Genomic DNA, 19,683 nt, shown 5'->3' on the forward strand with positions numbered 1-19,683 from the left:
CGAGGAAGAGCAGACGGGCAACATTTTGAATGTGGCCTTCAACGATTACTCACGTGTGGCAATGCTGCCTTGCGATGTGAGCGACTCGACCACGTTTTGAGATACGAGCTGTCAATTAACCGATTATTTTTATCGCTTTGACTTCCGAACGCAAACTTGAGATACGAGTGCTGCATGGTGGCAGGTGACTCAACTCGCTTCCAACAAACGGCAGATATAATTGGTCAATTGTAAATGTCAGAGGTGGCAAATCCAGGTCCAAAAAGTAAAATCCCTGCCACAGTTTGGCTTTAGCCCCAGGTGCTAGCTAGATAGCTCCCTACCTAGCTCCCATGGTGCTTGTTTACCTGCGAGCTAGCTAGCTAGCTAGCATCAGGGGTTAAAGCCAAACTGTGGCATAGTTTTTGCTTTTTGGACCTGGATTTGTCACTTCTGGTAAAGGTTACGGATGGGGTGATACGATTTCATTCGATTTGGGGGGGGGGGGGGGCTTATGCTAAATTAGGAGATTTAGGTCTTTCTTCAAAATTATCCGTCATTGTACTAGTTTTATTGGGGACGACTCAAGAATAAAGTACCAGCCAATATTCTTCTTCCTTAGGCACACGAGCTAACAATTAGCATCTATGTCCTGGTATTGATTGTTACCCTTTAAGCGAGGAATATCTGAACAACTAAACAGAAAATAAAATAAAGAATAAAATGGATCTTTGGCGTCTGTAGCCGTCAACGACAGTGAAAGGAAAAAAAAACACATTGCATAACTGTTTTGTTCTTTTTTTTTGGGAGGCTGGAACGGATTCATGGCATTTCCATTCATTTCAAGTGGGAAAGCTGGTTTGAATTACAAGAAATGAAATGCCGTATCTCAAGGGACCACTACATATAAAAAAAAAGAGACGGCTATCAAATATTGAATTGCACCGACTTGTATTTGAGTGCACACGCTTGGTGATGCACACGCAAGTAAACAGACTCGGTACGTTCGAGTGGCTCCCATTGACATAAGGTTCAGAGTGCTGGATCCGTATTTCCCGGAGCTGTTAATAGATGTCCAATGAACACTTCCCGTGTGTCCGCTCCATGACTCATTTACTATTTTGTTTTCCCTTTTAAACTTCAGTGTCATCGTCACTGCAGTCCTGCATGAACTGTTGTGTTTTTAGCACGTAGAAAACATCTATGGGACTCTGGTGCAGATACTAGTCGTGTTAAAAATGGGACAGACTGTAAAAAAAAAAAAAAAAAAAAAGGGATACTACTGTATAACATTACATCGATCAGAGGTGGCAAATCCAGGTCCAGAAAGTAAAAACCCTGCCACAGTTTGGCTTTAGCCCCAGGTGCTAGCTAGATAGCTCCCTAGCTAGCTCCCATGGTGCTAGTTTACCTGCTAGCATCAGGGGCTAAAGCCAAACTGTGGCAGGGTTTTTACTTTCTGGACATGGATTTGCCACCTCTGATGATTATAATCAATTAAAGACACTTTTTTAAAGTGAAGTCAGATATTTGTTTGTAAATACTGTACACATTTGAAGAGAATAGCTTCAAAGTGTTTGGACCGACAACTGTGTGGGACTCACTTGTGGAAGCTATACCTATATCAGTTTATCAGATTTTTTTTTTCTGGTCTGCTGATTTATCACGAATCAATTTCTGTGTCATTTTACACCCCCCCCCCCCCCCCCCTCCAAGATCGCAGACCTGCTGTCACAATGTGGTGTCAGCGCATCTACAGTCATTTGAGAGTTTCATCAGATTGGGCGGAATGATCAAACAGGCCACTTTGCGTAAATGAGACGTGATAATTCTAAAGTTCGCAGATTTGCGTCAGTACAACGCAACCAGAGGTGGCAAATCCAGGTCCAGAAAGTAAAAAACCCTGCCACAGTTTGGCTTTAGCCATTGATGCTAGCTAGCTAACAGGTAAACGAGCACCATGGGGAGCTAGCTAGGGAGCTATCTAGCTAGCATCTGGGGCTAAAGCCAAACTGTGGCAGGGTTTTTTTTCTTTCTGGACCTGGATTTGCCACCTCTGAACGTGACAAAAAAAAGTATTTAGCAGTACAACATTACTGGCACTATCACTCAGAGATATGTTGACCCATGAAAAAACAAATAACAGCTGAGACAGTGTGAAAGCGTTAGTCCAGTTTGTCAGGTGAAGACGCACTTTGAGGACATGTCGGGTTCAAAGCTGCGACATCCAATCTTTTAATTGTTCAAAGTCCAGCAAAGTTGTTACGTAACTTTGTTGTTGATTACATAACTGGCCATCTAACGTGCAAGGAGGCTCGATCCCACAGTGATAAAAAATGTCACCCAAGGGAAGCGTAAACAGAACATTTGTAACTAAAGTGAAAAAGCATTTGGGATCGCTTGTCCTTGGATACCCAAATACCCTTAAAATCTTGTTGCAAGCAAAAAAAAAAAAAACAAGAAACAAAAAAACTCATTTCTATACAGAAGCAGAATTCACTCTTTAAGGGTTCGGGTTAATCTTGTGATCCAGAAATCAAACACTCCTGGAGGACCGAGACCCGACGGGTTAAATGCCATATGGTGATGAAGCTTGAGAGGGAAGCTGCGAATAAAACGGGGGCGACCTCCAAACTGTCTGACCTGAGTGACATTGATTAGAATGAGAATGTGAAGTGTGCACGGTGGCGTATAGATGCGTGGGGGGGGGGGGGGGGCGAATGTAACGGTTGAGGGTGGGGGAGGCTATTGCAATGCTAAAAGCTCCTCTGGCACTTGCTCACTTTTCCCGTCGTTTTTTTTTGCACAGCAACTTGTTGCTTCTAATTGTGGTCACGGCGGCTGCTGGATGTCCCTCAAAGCACTCTGTCCCGAGGACAAGGCCCCGTCCGTCTCCCGCTCCCGTGCGCTTTGATGCTTTAATGGCTCTTAATTAGCCCCGAATCCCAAAGCAGACATATGCAGACCGCTTTTTGTGAGCGTCCAGACGGAAATAGGTCAGAATTAATGGTCAGCTGCGTGTCTCAAGTGTCCGTGGCCTCGCTTTTTGCGTTTTGTGTTGACATGGGCGGGCCGTGCTGGTGCAGCAGAGGCTGATGGGGGTAGGATGAATGGCATGCGTTGGGTTTCAGAAGAGGAGGGGGTTGTATGGGGGGGGGCGCACGGGAGGAGCTGCTCATTGGCTCGCCGCTCCCACAAAAAAGAGAAAAAAAATGCTTATGGCTTTGCTGCATGACTGGGCATTTGTGACAGCCGTAGTCCTGCCTGCCACATCTGCCGGGGGCGCTGAGCCCTGAGCCGGTCAGCTTCTAATCAATCACTTACAACCGATTGCTAGACGGGCAGCCTGACATTTGTTTTCCTTGAGTCGAGTAGTAAAAAAAAAAACACACACACAAAAAACGCCTGTGCTGCTTTGCCCTCAAGTGGTTTTGTCGCTCGCTGGCATCAAATATACAAAGGAGATGCGACACGGAGGGGGGGGGGGGGGGGGGCTGGGAGTATGGAGGATTAAAACTGCCAAAATTAAAAAATAATAAATGAATAAAAGTGAAAATAAAAATGGATACAAAAAAATAAAAAATAAATGAATAAAAGTGGAAATAAAAATGGATACAAAAAAATTTAAAATAATTATATACAAAAAAGTTTTTATAAATGGAAATAAAAACAACAACAAATGTATATACCCTAAATAAATAAATACAAGTAAAAATGAAAAACATTATTAATAAACGAGATTCAAAAAATTGAAATAAATGTAAAAATAAATGTTGAAATAAATATACAAAAATAATTAAATATCAATCAATAAATAAAAACACTCTGCTCTCATATTCATTTAATTCATGCTGCAGACGCTCTGTCAGGTCAAAATGTTAATCAAATGAGGGGGCGGGCCTAAGCGTGTTGGGCTCAGCTGTTGCAAACTGCCGAGAGTGAGAGGCAACTTGTGACTTGAGTTGCTCGACAACAAGTTGTGGCGACAGTGGACAAGATGGTCGTCCATTGCTGGACAGAGGTGGCAAATCCAGGTCCAGAAAATAAAAACCCTGCCACAGTTTGGCTTTAGCCCCAGGTGCTAGCTAGCTAGGTCCCTGGCTGTTCGTTTACCTGCTAGGGAGCTAGCTAGCTAGCACCTGTGGCTAAAGCCAAACTGAGGCAGAGTTTGCACGTTCCGAACCTGGATTTGCCACCTCTGTTGCTGGAGCTCTCCATGCAAGCCAGCGAGACTTTCTCGTTCGCCGGCGCCCAACTCAAGACACGCTTAGGACCGCCCCCTCATTTGAATAACATTTTGACCTGACAGCGCGTCTGCAGCATGAAATGAATAAATGTGAGAGCAGAGCATTTTTATTTATTGATTGGTATATAATTTTGTCTGTATATTTATTTTTGCATTTATTTCCACGTTTATTTTTTGAATCTTGTTTTTTCTTTCTTTCTTTTTTTTTAACTTTTATTTATTTTTTATATATATATATATATATATATATATATATATATATATATATATATATATATATATATATATATATATATGTGTGTGTGTGTTTGTTTCCATCTATATTATTATTATTTTAAAATATTTTTTAAATTTATTTTTATTTTCACTTTTATTTATTTAGTCGTTTATTTATTTAAAATGTTGGCTGTTTTGGTTCTCCGTAGGGGAGAGGGTCGGTCATCAGTTAGCACAAATTCACACTTGCGTGCAAAAGAAGGATGCTAATTATTGGCTGTCTCCACAATCTAGGACATTCTATCAACAAATATGCTCCATTTTGAGGGCAAAAGACGGCCGCGGGCGGCGAAGACGAGCGCCGCGGCCCGCTGTGTTGTAAAGGACATATTACCTGCTCGGTAATGACTTTCTAAGTTGAACTTTCTGTTTAGCGGAAGTGGGTTTTGGGGTCATTTTATGTAACGCAGCCCCCGACAGAGGCAGCCTTCCACCATGCTGGCTTGTTTGTTGCCATGGGAACATGGACAGCCCATGACGAATGAGGATATTGCACAAGTTTAAGAAAACAACAACAGTCTGCCATTGTTACGTTTTGCCTTTCAGACAGGCTCCTCCCACAAATGGCAACAGGTCACCATCCCTGACCTGGGAGGTTCTATGGCAACGCTCGGACTAAAGATGATTTAGGTTGTGTGAACAACCATCAGCAAACGAGTCAGGAATAGTCAAATTAATTAGTTAATCCAGTGTTTTTTTCCCGCACTCAAATGGCTGCCGACGCCTGGGATTGATCAAGCGCGCATATTTCAAAACAAACTGGCAATGCCAAACATACACTCAAGGCACGTTCGAGGCCACTGGAGGAAACACTGTCAAACTTTTACATGTAGAAAAAAAATGGAAACTGTGCTGGTTTGATTTTTAACCACTCCAAAATATATTTCCCTCCCCCAGATCAATGTTCTAATAATGCTCTCTATTTGAACTTTTATAGTATATTAAGATCCCGACTTCGGAATCTCCCGATGGATTCAGAGTCTTCTCTTTCTACCTGTCCAGCGACAGCAAAGACAAACCTCAGTCCAGCTTCGACTGCATTCATCAGTTTGTTTCAGGGTAAGCACAAAAGTCATTTATTCACGTCAATCCTTTCAGATCAAGACAAGAAAACAGTTAAAGAATTAGTTGTGAAAAAAGAGAAGTTCTCAAAGAGCAGAGATGGCAAACCCAAGTCCAGAAAGTAAAAGCCCTGCCACAGTTTGTATTTAGCCTCAGATGTTAGCTAGCTAGCTCCCTAGCAGATAAACAAGCACCCGGTGAGCTAGCTAGGGAGCTAGCTAGCTAACATCTGAGGCTAAATACAAACTGTGGCAGGGTTTTGACTTTCTGGACTTGGATTTGCCACATCTGTCAAAGTTAAATATTTCCATGTGACCATTATTAGCAGTACACGCAAAGCTAATAGGGTGAAACGCTTCAAAATAAATTGTAGAGTTGAATTGAGAGGCCTGCTAATAATGGTCAAATAGAAATATTTAACTTTGACAGATGTGGCAAATCCAAGTCCAGAAAGTCAAAACCCTGCCACAGTTTGTATTTAGCCTCAGATGTTAGCTAGCTAGCTCCCTGGCAGGTAAACAAGCACCCGGTGAGCTAGCTAGGGAGCTAGCTAGCTAACATCTGAGGCTAAATACAAACTGTGGCAGGGCTTTGACTTCCTGGACTTGGATTTGCCACATCTGTCAAAGTTAAATATTTCTATGTGACCATTATTAGCAGTACACGCAAAGCTAATGGGGTGAAACGCGTCAAGATAAATTGTAGAGTTGAATTGAGAGGCCGAAAACAATTCATTAGATCCTTAAAGGGCCACACAAGCGTGAAATAAATGAACCGCGGTAGCATTAATAGTTCAATCTTAGCTAGACTGACTGGAATTTAAAATATTTTCCTCGAAATCTGTACAATGCTGATGTCGCGCATAATTCTGGTTTGACCTTTTGTCTACTTGATGCGTTCAAATTTGCGGAACTGATGCCTTCTAAGAAATACATCAAAAGAACATGTTAGCCAGTTGGTTGCTAGCTTGTTAGTGACTAACGTTAGCAGCCAACGCCACAGACTGGAATTTAAAATCTCTTCTTCCTTGAAATCTGTACTAAATCGATGTCGCGCATAATGCTGGTTTGAACTTTTGTCTACTTTGATGCGTTCAAATTTGCGGAACTGATTCTTTTGAAGAACGAGTCGAGTACGGCGTCTTCTAAATGCCACTCAGTCTTGATATCAAAGATATGAAATGTTTGACGATACAATTGTTGATGACTCATGAATAGAATTCACTCAACCCGTGCTTCCCGTGAATAAAAACAAAGAGTTTGCCTTGAGTTACCAAAGACCTGAAAACCAGCGACCAGTTTGCGTCTAAACGATGTTTGATCAAGAAGCAGTCAAGCAATGTGACAAATGGACGGCTCGACACCTTTTTGCAAATCGAACACACTTTTTGTCTTTGTTGCATGAAAGCGAGGGCAAGGATCAGCTTGAGGGTCAAGGAAGCATCCAGGACAAGATCACGGTTTGCGCCACGGACGACTCGTACCAGGCCACGCGGGAGCGCATGTCCCAAGTGGAGAAGGATATCTGGAGCCGCTCGGCTATCGAGATCAAACCGGGGCCAAGTAAGTCCCGTCGTCTTCTTCCAGCCTTTGGCGTTTGCGCCAGCCGACGCAGCGTTGCTAAAAGTGTTTGTTGTCTTAACACCGATTTCGGGTCATGTGAATTTTGGGTGATAATTATTTTGCATTAAAAGGAAAATTATTAGCATAAAGCACGTTTGTTAAAACAACTTTTCAAACATACAGAAAATAAACAGCTTTGTTTTTAAAATTTGAACAAAAAAGTACATTTAATTAATTTGCGCCCAAAAACGTAATATTACCATGTTCCCAAAAGCGTATTTATACGTTAAAAAAATAAATTAAAAAAAATCCTTATATCGGCTCCACATATCGGTTATCGGCGTTCTGGACTACTAATAATCGGCATCGGTATTTAAATGGCTCCATCTCAATGCTTCTCAGCATCCCATCCTGCTGAGAGTTGCCGCACGGCGCGGACGTTGTCACATAATTGATCAGGTATCAGGATTTGATCGGGATTTGCCTAAAAACGTCATTTCCAGTGAGTGCGATTTAATCGGCCTGATGGAATACTTGGAAGTCTCTTCTTCAGAAGACGCCGTCATTAACTGGAGAGAAGTGTGAAACGGAGATCATCCTTTGAGCTGTAAAGTGTCATATATATATATATTTATATTTATAATCAATGAAAGCATGCTGTGCCGAGCATGCCTGCAGCACAATGCCGAGTAATTGCATTACAGGCAAACTGTCGGAACCCCTGCCCGCGCATTTAATACGATGCTTCCAATGCGAGAGGAGTGAGACCTCCGAGGAGGCGCTTCACCGTCTTCATAAACGGATCATTGTGTGTGTTTTATGCGCCGACACGCGCGGGTCGTTCGGTGCCGCTGGTGAACTCGCGCTTCTTTCGAACTTGTCCAAAATGGGTCGCTGATATCTCAATAATGGCACAATCGCAGTTTTTACCCAACATGCATTTAGGAGGAGCATAACCTGAAATTGCACCGACGCTCCTATTTTTGAAGTGTCACCATTGAGCTATTTATACGTCAGATTTTCTTTTTTTTTTATTCCCTTCGTCCTGCAAACAGCTGCAGAAGTTGGCCAGTTGCTAAGCATCATTTTGGCCGATGCTATTTTTCACATTTAACCCTCATGGAACCATAAAATACCTGGAATGTATCTGAGGTGAGATATGTCTGCGTTGGGATCTTAAATGTACTCTGCAGCTGCGTTGTTATTTTCACATATCAAACAGTATGACGGTACTTTTGCTCGGGAGTATTCGAATAATAATAAAAAAGGAAAGAAGGTTATTTGTAAGGAAAATAGAACCCACAAAAGTAGAGCTGTCAAAATGACACGATTAATCGACAAGTAACCGATTGATCAAATTAATCGCAGGGCTGGGTATCAATTCAAATTTTCTCAATCGGTTTCGATTTTTCCAGATTTGATCCAGTCCGCTTCAATTCAATCGATTCAATTCTTCTTATCAAGATGAAGGGCATGATCAGAAAAAAAAAAGATGACGAAAAACTCCCAAAGAAAGTCCAAATTAAGTTTTGCGGAGGCAGTAACTGGTTAAATAATTCAAACAAAGATAAAGATTCGGAATGGTTTTAAAGTGCAATAAGTCAGGGCTTTCATTAATGTAAGAAAATACTTTTAAACTCGCGTGAACAATACATTTCAAGAAAACGAGCCTCAGGTGCTAGCTAGCTAGCTCCCATGGTGCTCGTTTACCTGCTAGGGAGCTAGCAAGCTAGCTATCATCAATGGCTAAAGCCAAACTGTGGCAGGGTTTTATTTTCTGGACCTGGATTTTCCACCTGGATTTACTTTTGAGGTTTTTTTTTTAGATACAAGCTCGGAAGCTAGCTAGCTCCATTGGTGCTCGTTTACCTGCTAGGGAGCTAGCGAGCTAGCATCAATGGCTAAAGCCAAACTGTGGCAGGGTTTTTACTTTCTGGATCTGGATTTGCCACCCCTGCTGGGAGTGAATGAGTTTTAATGTCGATGTTGACCTTACGGACTACAAAAACGCACCACCTGCGTCATGTGTTGTCATCGATGTCTGCCTAAAAATGTCCATTTCAAACTTGGGAAGAACATGTTACAGTTTCCCATGTCATGAGTTTATTGCAGACACAAACAAAAGTTAATTTAAGATCATTTCCATGCAAGCCGAACCCACATAGTTAGTCAAGATTGCCAAATGTGGAATACAGGGCGGACCCAAATGTTTTTTCATGCTCTGGTCAACCCTCAAGCAGGCGCGTTCGCTCGTAATGCATGGTTCCGTCTTCGACCTATCGCAACCTCCAAAGTATGGCTTAAAGTTGTAATGAGATTATGGACTGTAGATATCTATAAGCAGCGCCTGGCCAGGTCCATCGGAATTAGCGGTGCAACAGGAAGAAAGGGCCTCTGTTTGCTTGTCGCTTTCACTTTCTATGCTCGCTATTGACCCAGCAAGTCGGCTCCTGCTACTCGTGCCGCCAGACTTGGAAGGTCAAATGTCCATTTTTGGGCTTTTTGCTTTTTATTAATATTAATATAAAGCATATGAAAAAAAAATCACTAAGTGAGCTGAAATTGCACCCAATTGTCCAAAACATGTTGAAGTTCAAATTGGCAACGTCCAAAATGTCTAAATTATTATTGTTATTATTACACGTGGGAAACAAATTTTTATAGTACACATGAGTAAAAATGTCCAATCTTTGGCCCATTGACTCCCATTATAAATCATAATTTTTCATGTTTTTTGATGCACTGTACACCTGATGCCTTTTGGAAGTAGTGTACTATCGTTGGCTCGCTAGCGCTAGACCGTTAGCATGCTATCATCGTTGGCGTGTTAGCAGGCTTATTTAGTGGATGTTAACAGGCCTATATGGCGAATGGAATTTTTTTTTATTATTATTTCTATCTTTATGTTCTCTATGAGAATTATTTTGTGTTATTTAGCTATTTAATATGGTGTTTTCTGTATTTAGTATAGTTCTCGCGGCATGCTTAACCACAATAAATGCCTGTTGTAACACGAACCACTTGGACTCGTAATTTTCGACTGGAGGGGCGTATCAGATTAATCTATCGATTATTCAATCGATTAATCGGATTCATTTTAATTTTGCATTAAAGTGTATTAAAAAAGCTTTTTTTTTTTTCCTGATTACTGTTTATTAACCAGTGATTGGTGTTTATTTCGTTCTTCGTATTTGTATAGTAATAAAAAAAAGGGAGGGGGGTATTGATCTTGTACTATGTTACCGGTTTGGTCAACGTTTTCCAAAGTAAAAACAGATGTTTGCAAATGTCTTATTCTGATTAAACAGAGAATATTCTTTCATGAAGGACTACAGAAATCAGTGAACAATTACTGTAGATATGCTGAAATCAGAGGATTTGGAACCATTTTAAATTAATAAATGGCTCCAAACGATTCCTCGATTATTAGAATAGTTACTTGCCGATTAATCGACTAATTTTGACAGCTCTAAAGTGAATAGAAGTGACTTTGGATATTCTGCTGGTTCTGTTAGCAGATTTGTTATCTTACCTCATCTTAAATGTACTTAGTTAGTAACCAACAAGATTGTTTCGATCACTGACCAAATGGGTTTAACGTTCACAAAAGGTCTATTGAGACTTGAATGCATGTGCCTTTGTTTTGATCTCAGGCAAGTGCGTGAAGGTGCAAAGGAAACAGGGTCCGGTTTCAGGCTCGGATAGCAGCAGCAGCAAGCACTCCCCCAGCAATAAGAGGAGCCTGGTTCCCAGCCCTGTGGCACACCGGCCCTTGCGGGATCGCATCATCCATCTCTTGGCCTTGAAACCCTACAAGAAACCCGAGCTGCTGCTGTGGTTGGAGCGAGAACGGGCCAGTCCAAAGGACAAGACTGACCTGACCTTAGTGCTGGATGAGGTGAAACCAACAAATCCCACAAGTTCAACATCATCGGCATATCGAAGTGTAGAGCTGTGCAATTCATCGAAATTCAATTACAATTTCAATTATTACACTCCACAATTACAAAATCTGCATAATCGTAAAAAAAAGATTATTGATACAAATGTATGCGTTTTCACGTTTTTATTTTAAAATAACAAATTTAATCAATTTAGTTTCATCCAAAAGAAGCTTGCAGAATTAGTGTTTCAAAGAATTGTATTTGTCTTAATATTTTCCATTTTTTTTGTACAAAAAAAATCATCCTACTGCACAGTGTACATGCTGCAATCCAACTTCAAGTTTTTACCAACATAAATAAATAAATATATATTATTAGAAATTCAGTTTGGTCCAAAAGGAACTTGCATAATTATAGTGTTTCTATTTTTTTAATTGGTCTTAATATTTTTAAATGTGTAAATATTTTCTTGGTTTGTATCAACCTGCTGCACTAAAACTTAAATAAATAAAGTTATATCATAGACATTTATTTTATTGTAAATTCTGTTTGGTCCAAAAGGAACTTACGCGTTTGTATTTTTTTTAATTGGTCATTTTCTTGTTTTGTACTATAATAATCGTGATTTCAATTATTGCCAAAATAATCGTGATTATGAATTTTTTTCCCCATAATCCAGCAGCCCTTCAAGTGCTACTATCTCATAACGATAAGTTGAGAAAATGAAACCATAAAGGGATGTATGATCCCGTAAAGTATGTCGCCGGGCATTTTGCTGTCCTTGCACGGGAAGCGGCGTCTCATTGCGTCTCTGTGGTCAAATTACTCTCGAGGAGAGAGGTGGGCTGTCTTCTAACTATTTTCTAGGAATGAAATTGCGGCTCGATTCGCTCGACTTCAAAACAATGCCGTCAGGCGTGCCCGCTGCATTCTGGACATTCTTCATCGTGTGGTTTTGTGAACGCGGGGCCTTTTTTTTTTTGCTCTTCCTCAGGTTGGCAAGCTGAGCCCGAAAGACGGCAGCTATTCTCTGAAGGACGAGCTCTACAGACACGTCCAGAGAGACTGGCCTGCTTATCTGGAGGAGGAGAAGCAACTCGTCAACAGGCTTCTGATCAGGTGGGCTTTTGCTATTATTATATTTAGTTATTTATTTTTAGGGTGGGAGCAATATTCTGAGAAAAAAAAAAAAAGTCATACATTTGCAAGTTTAGAAAGTGGCAGATATGCAAGAAAAAAACTCACGCGAAATACACGAAGCATACTACTCGGACGTTTTGTTAAAATGTATATTTAGTTGTACATTTCCAGAATTATTATTTACACTTTTTTTTTTGTACAAGTAGATAAGATGATGCGTGGAATCTGCTGCTCTCCGTCATTCACTCGCATTGACCTAAAGTATGCTAGCTTCTGATTGGTTAGTGTTTAGTCAGCTGATCGGGGATCAGGAAGTGTTGTCGCTCGAGCCGCCGTGCATGACGAGTAAAGTTTAGGAATGAATTCGTGTCCCATTCGTGTCCCATTCACCACCAACGAATCTTCACATTAGACTGTAGCCACGCTACGCTACGTGTATTTGCCATAAAGTTTGGAGTTTTTTAAGTGGCAAATTTGTCGCTTAAAGTCGCCAGTTTTTTTCTCGCAAATTTGCCACTGAAAAAAAAGTTAGCAAATTTGCAAATATGTATTTATACGTTGTAGAGTTGAGATACTAATTTGGGTTTGAACTGAAAATGTTTTGAATGTTTTGGTATGCTTTTTAGATGGCCACTTAAAACACAATAGCATGATTGTCCGTTCTGTGCCTAAAAAACAAAACATGGGATAATAATCATAGTCAAGGTTGCGAGGTTACTCCGGGGGGGAAAAAAACAACAACAACAACAACAAATGTTTGAATCTTGCGTCTGAGTTCTTTTTGACTTTTGCAGATGTTATTGCAGTTGAAAATAGCAAAGGATGGATGTGTTTTGGCAGTAATAGCGACGATACCGAAAGGCCACAGAAGGTTTGCTGTGATCTTGCAGAACGCGAGAGCATCTAATTGACTCCTTCTCCGCACTGACGAATCTCGTAAATGGACGCATCAAAGTGGAGGGAAAAAAAATATTCCTTGTGCTTGCTTGCCAAATGGTTTTAAGCGTGCAAAGAAGACTGAGGCTCGTGAGTTTTACAGGGTACACTTTCTTCTCTTCGTGTGGCTGCCAGTAAACAAGCGGCCCATGTGCTTCGAAAGCGTTCCGGCTAATTGTGCAACCCCCCCACCCCCCCCCCCCCCTTTCTGATAAGAGCAGAAAACAGAACAAAATTGTACGATTGAAGTCATTAAGTTGTACTCCCGAGTTTGATGATGCAAATGATGGCAGAGCGGGTTCTAAATCAGGCTCAGATCATTTTGGAACACCGTGACGATTACGTGGAGGAGTGGACTTGTTGCTGGGGGGGTGGTGGGGGGGGGTTGGTTTGGGGGGGGGGGGTTATGCGGAAGGAACTGCAGGAAGCAGAAAAAAAGGAGCTGAGGATTTTGGTCCTCGTCTCATCGAGACACCAAACAAAAACGTATCACGGAAATGACATTCTGTCAACGTAGCGCTGAAGTTGTCCAAATATTTATTCGTTTATCTCAGAGATTATTCAAGTAAACAGAGCTGGGGAAAGTACTGGCATTTTCTACTCGAGTAAAAGTACAATGACTTGTTTATGTTGTGTTTTCTGTTACGCGCTTTGTGACATAATTATATTTTTTTCTGCCAAAAATCGGCATCGGCCTAAAAACATGCATGTCGGTCGGGCCTCAGTGCTAAAATAAGCTAATGGTGACTGTTATGTTGATGTGCTATTTTGTAAGCGAGTTGTGCTTTGCACTTTATCTTGTGAACTGATTCCAACCCTTTTCTAAAAATGATCGCTGCAAAATCTCAAGATCAAGATTATTATTATTTTTAATTGTTATCGGAATAATGGTTGCGGCCTTTATGTCGATGTTCTGTGGAATGTGTTTCCAGCGGGAATGGCCGCTGCCGGCCCGTGCGTCTTCCTCGTCATAAATCCCCCAATGTCAGCCTTTATGAGCCACTTTCTGCCTCTTCCTGTTGCGTGTGACTGCCCTTTGACCCCCCGGCGGTTACCGTCCACGTTGACGCCGCTGTGTTCTTCATCTCGTCTCCAGGAAGCTTCAGCCGCTCCACAGCAGCAGCAGCAGCCAGCTGAAAAGTCCCCAAGCCAACCCGACATTCCACAAAACTGCTGGGGATTCTCCATCGCAACTCAGTCCTGCAAAGACTCTCGCCGCGGTAAATTGTTCACCTTCAATACTTTGGAGTTTCCCCCGAGCGCTCTCAGATAATAAGCCGAGGGAATTTCCGCCGTTGCGGGAACCATGTGCTCAATTGTTACCGTAACGCTAAATACAACCCTGATGAGAATTAAATGAGGACTTTGGGAGACTTTATGATCTTGCGTTTATGCGGTCGCCGAGTAGCAAGTGTCAGTTGTTGAGTTCCGGACGTAAAGTCATAAAGCAGCAAGTCAGCGCATTAAAAAGTGGATGATGAAGCCCAACTGCGAGTTACTAAAATGCAGTATGTGCAAGGTAATAATATCCTAATAATATTTGAGACAAAAGTTGACTTTCCATTGAACTTCACATTTAAGTAGTAGTATGGTTCACAGAAGTCACGGTTCGGTACGAGTTTGGTTCAGGAAAAACAAAAAGTCCCAAAAGCAGAATTTTTAATTTAATTTTTTTTTTATTATTATATATATATATATATATATATATATATATATATATATATATATATATATATATATATATATATATATATATATATATATATATATATATATATTTTTTTTTTTTTAAATTTATTATTATTATTTTTTTATTTTTTTTTATTATTATTTTTTTATTATTATTTTTATTTTTTTATTTTAGCGGACATTACTCAAGGTAGCAGTTTGTCCAACATAGCGTCATTTTGACAGGAAAGGTATACTTTGCATCCAGCAAAATATATTGAGCTTGACAGGGTGGACGATGACGGATGATGACGGATCATTTCACGTTATGAAATGAATCAGCTTGACTTGGCAGCACCGTTCAATTTGTAAACCGACTATACTTTTTAACAAATGCATCTGAAATTTCATAGAGGTTACATCCATTGATATTTCACTGTGACAGAGTGGACACGTTGGGCTGGAAAACAAAAAATGACAAAACACAAGTGTAAATATTTACATGCAACTCGCCTCCATTAAAAAAAAAAGTTGGCGGTCATCTCACTGAAAAAATAAAAAGACAGTTCTTGTACCTCATTATGACAGGGTGGACAGCAATTAATAGTTCATTATGGCGACGAAAACACATGACGAATGAAATGACAAATGTGGACAACAAAACCTCTTTTGATGTGTTAGCATTTAGTCACTTATTACAAACATTGTCGTTGGCAGAGCAGTGTGTGGAAAAAGCCCAAATCACGCACATCCAATTTGGGGTTAGCGGGGTTCATACATGAAATGAAGGAAGAACATTTTCAATGAGACTAAGTGCAATTTCTGCTGAAAGCTGAAGGCTAAGATTTGAATGCATGTGGAATGCTTATGAAGTCAATTGAGAGATTAATGATGAAATGATGAAATGACGATTTCCTGGTTAGCGGACAATGCACTTTACTTGACAAGCGTCCCGCCGAGTAACCTGGTAATGATTTTTTTTCTTTTTTTTTTTTTAAGAGCTCAGTATTGCTCAAAAAAAAAAATAATAATAAAAGGAGCAATGATGATGACATTTCCGAAGTAACCTGGTAATGATGATGAAGTTCTCTGCATGGAAGTCGGCTTGTTCAATGTCCGTCCCGTTGAAAAGGAATGACGATAAGTTGATATTGTGCCAACACTGTCAGTAATGTGGAATCAGATATATTTATATATTTATACGCCAGGTGGCGTGAATTTTTGAAACAAGTCGAACTTTGAAACGGTGTAAATCGGAAGTGTCATGTGACGTGGCAAAAAAAGGTGTGACGTGTTTGAATATTTGGCTTTGCTTCTATTAAGACTCGAGCGTGACAATTGTGCTCCGTTGTCACGATGCGTCACATTGACGCGGGTTTGCTCTGCCCATTTTGCTGCTAATATTTGAACCCGCGTGCTCCTTTCCCCGCAGAAACGCCATTTGCCTTTGGATCCATCCGCCTTTCAAACCCCCAAAAAACAAAGACTACTCGACCACCGCTTGCCGCGGCGGTCCCCGTCCCACGGAGAGCACAACGGCGGCGGCGGCGGCGGCGCCCAAAGCTCCTCCTCCGGCCACGACGCCGACAAACGCAACGATCGTCTCCAGTCGCGTCCCAACGGTCTGCACTCGCCGCACAAACTGAGCGGATCGTCGACGGGGGCGCACGCGGCTCCCAAGGCACTCACCCCCAAGTCCCCGCGCGGCGACGCCTCGCTTTGCGCTGACCAGCAACTGCCCAACGGGCTACATAAAAAGAAGAAGTCCAAAAAGCACAAAGAGAAAGAACGCGAGCGCTTAAAACCCGAGTGGATCGAGACCAGCCCGGACCTGAAGAAGGACCAAGAACATCTCAAAGGTAAAGTTGCCAGAGTTGAATACAACTTACGGACGCGATGGCACAAAAAAATAAAAATAAAAATCTACCCAACATGTAGTGCGATCTATATTCGAAATCGATGAATGGACCGGTCCCTCTAAATTGTTAGCCTGGAAATCCAGACAAACAGTGGACAGTGGAATGAACCAATGAGCGAAAAGCCACTCCTTTAAGTCTCTTTTCTTTTTTTTGCGGAGACGGAGTAAAAATCAAACATGGCGACCAGCCGAAGGGAGGCAGTAGGGAATGACTTATGTCGTCGTTGCGTGAAAAACTGGAAGATTCATGATGTCATGAGTCGCTCTGTCTTGATGTTTGAGCAGCGTTATAAAATCCGTAGGCTCGCCGAAGAGTGACGTTGCTCACAAAAGACGACGTCACGCAAATAGACAAATTGGATTGGCCAGCCTGTTTTGGGCCGGTGCCGAATCGCTGTCTATGGACAAGAAAGTGGGTGTGGCTTGCCAGGCTACTAAATTGTGGGCCAGTCTTTTGGGGTAAAATGTAGCAAAGTCATCATCTTAAAAGCACTGCAAAAGAGACCGGCCCACCGGGCATCTGCCCTGCATGCCAGATGGCCAGTCCAGCCCTGCTTGTAAGTCGAATTTGCTTGTAAGTCGAATCACATTACATTTAAATTGAATAGAATAATAAAAATATGTGAAATAAATGATATACAGTTGATACTGTCTATATACTAGATCAATTAAAACATGCATCTTCTAATAATTCTATTTGAATGTTCCATCCATCCATCCATTTTCTGTACCGCTTGTCCTCACAAGGGTCGCGGGGTTGCTGGAGCCTATCCCAGCTGGCTTCGGGCAGTAGGCGGGGTACACCCTGAACTGGTTGCCAGCCAATCGCATGTTGAATTTGAATGAATGAATATTTGAATGTTGTTATTTTAATATATTTTTTAATTAAATCATTTTTAATAATTTTAATTTGAATAATTTTTTATTTTTTTTTCGTAACTACAAGACGACCTGTAATGTTCTCGTCAGCGTCAGTGGTCATTCGTCGTCAGTGTGTTGACGATTGACTGCGCAACAGCTGGGCGACCTCCGCTCCGCTCCGGCGAGTCGGCGTCGCCTCCGACTCGGGTGGCGCGTTTCCACTCTCGGAAGCCGCCATTCGAACGGACGTTTTATCATATGCGACGCTCGCCTTATCGCATTCGCGTGAAGTTCAAATGCGCTCAACTGTTTTGCTTTCTTCTTAGGAGAGAAAACATCCGTCGACGCAACCACAAAAGAGGACCTGCCGGACTATTTATTGTGAGTTTTCCAATACTTGGATTGGATTTTCTTTGTATTCAGTTGAAAAGCGGCCTCAACGTTTCCACATGAGCTGACGTCAGTCTCATCTGTTACTATCTTAAGTCACCACAAAGCTCGAGGCTCAACTTCAAAACATTCACATAAAATCAAGGGAAATAAAACATGTCTGCGTTCACAAATCTTCCCTGAAAGTAACTTTGAAAACAAAAGATCTGATGTCTTGCATTTATCCATCTGTTCAACTCATCAGGCTGCAATGGCAAGTCACTTCCACTATCCTATGGCTCCTCCTACTGGACGATGTAGGAACGACAGCTTGAAAAAAAAAACAAAAAAAACACAGTCTAATGAGTTGTTTGCTTCCCTTTTTCAGGAAATACAGCTCAATCACAGCACTGCAACAACGTGAGCAATACAAAGAAGACTTCTGTTCCGAGTACGACGAATACCGAGCGCTTCACGACCGCATCGGGGCCATCACGGAGATGTTTGTTCAGTTGGGCTCAAAGATCAACACGCTGTCGCCGGGAACGCAAGAGTACAAGGTACTGCCTGAACCAACCGGTTCAAACCGGTTCCTGGTCTTGTGAAAACGCATCTGATAAGCAAAGCTGTTTTTTTTTACAAATCTTTTTTTTTTTTTTTACAAATCTTTTGCAGCTAATGGAGGAGCAAATACTACAAAAGTACCGCAAGTATAAGAAGGTACGTGCCAGTTCCATACACGTCAATGTCTGCATTCTTTCAAGAACTTTCCAACTGTCATTCCATCTTGGCGATCATTCTGGTCTACTGGTTATTTTGCAAGTAAACAAACATTCACCTTGACCCCTTGAATGGGCAACAGGGGGCGCTGTTTCCCGACGCAAAAACAAACGCTTAACTTCATTGAACTGAACCGGCGTTTGAATTGTTGTGATGAAGTGGGAGAAAATGAGCCGCGGATGCTGAGCAGCTCCGGAATTGAACGACTCAAAAGCAGGTCTCGTCCTCCAAGATTTTGTACGCGGTTTGTTTGCGGAGAGTCAAAAGTTTTCAGCAAAAAAAGAAAGAAAGAAAAAGAATGAGGCATTTGGCAAGATTTGCTTGATAAAAATATTATATTACAGATGCTTGTATTTATAAACACAGAATTTTAATGGAAGGGAGAATCTTTTTATGTGTTCACGACGGCATCTTCGGAATGGAGCCTCCATGACTAGTTTTCTTTTCATCACTTTTGGAGGGACGTTGTTATTAGTAATGTCGCAGCACTTGATCACGCTAATCACGCCGTCCCAGATGACGTATCCAGCATTTCCACGCAATTTCTCCGGAAATCGCACTTTTGTCTCGTCTTATTGCGGGAATGCTTCACCGTCATTTTATTCTCCACACTTTACTTTTATTTAAACCGTTCAAATTTCAACTTGCTTTAAAAAATTCGCGCCTACCGCGGTATATATTGTCTAATTCCACATTACTTACAGTATTTGGATACAGACCCCCCCCCCCCCCAAAAAAAAACTTTACAATAAGCTTTTTATTTGACCATTTATGACTGAAACGTCTTCTAATTAGTAGATGAACGCCTTCGCTGTTAACAATGGCGACTCCTGCAAGCCCCTGGCCAATAGTTTTCAGACTGGATTTGGGTTTGAATTTCCCTGTCTGCGGGTTTGTGACGTAATGTGCGTGGTGTGTAGTTTCGTTTTTCGTCAGCAGGTGGCAGTAGCGATTCTAAATGGAATATTCAGCGTTGAGTAGCTTTAAATATCAACATTCTTT

The 19,683-nt window shown here is 41.5% G+C and overlaps 1 protein-coding gene across 1 annotated transcript in view; it reads left to right on the forward strand.

Moving 5' to 3' along the window:
* Nucleotides 1–19,683, forward strand: part of LOC147174984 (RNA polymerase II elongation factor ELL2) — a 43,748-nt gene that overhangs the window by 18,784 nt on the left and 5,281 nt on the right. Inside the window, exons 3-11 of the mRNA XM_086074313.1 lie at nt 5,439–5,560; nt 6,971–7,125; nt 10,779–11,023; nt 12,004–12,128; nt 14,182–14,305; nt 16,186–16,612; nt 17,859–17,913; nt 18,290–18,461; nt 18,577–18,621. Coding sequence (XP_085930439.1) covers nt 5,439–5,560; nt 6,971–7,125; nt 10,779–11,023; nt 12,004–12,128; nt 14,182–14,305; nt 16,186–16,612; nt 17,859–17,913; nt 18,290–18,461; nt 18,577–18,621 — 1,470 coding nt within the window. The remainder of the gene's footprint in view (nt 1–5,438; nt 5,561–6,970; nt 7,126–10,778; nt 11,024–12,003; nt 12,129–14,181; nt 14,306–16,185; nt 16,613–17,858; nt 17,914–18,289; nt 18,462–18,576; nt 18,622–19,683) is intronic.

This window comes from Leptonotus elevatus, chromosome 4 (assembly GCF_054856555.1).
Source record: "Leptonotus elevatus isolate MCC_2025b chromosome 4, RoL_Lele_1.0, whole genome shotgun sequence".
Lineage (NCBI taxonomy): Eukaryota > Metazoa > Chordata > Actinopteri > Syngnathiformes > Syngnathidae > Leptonotus > Leptonotus elevatus.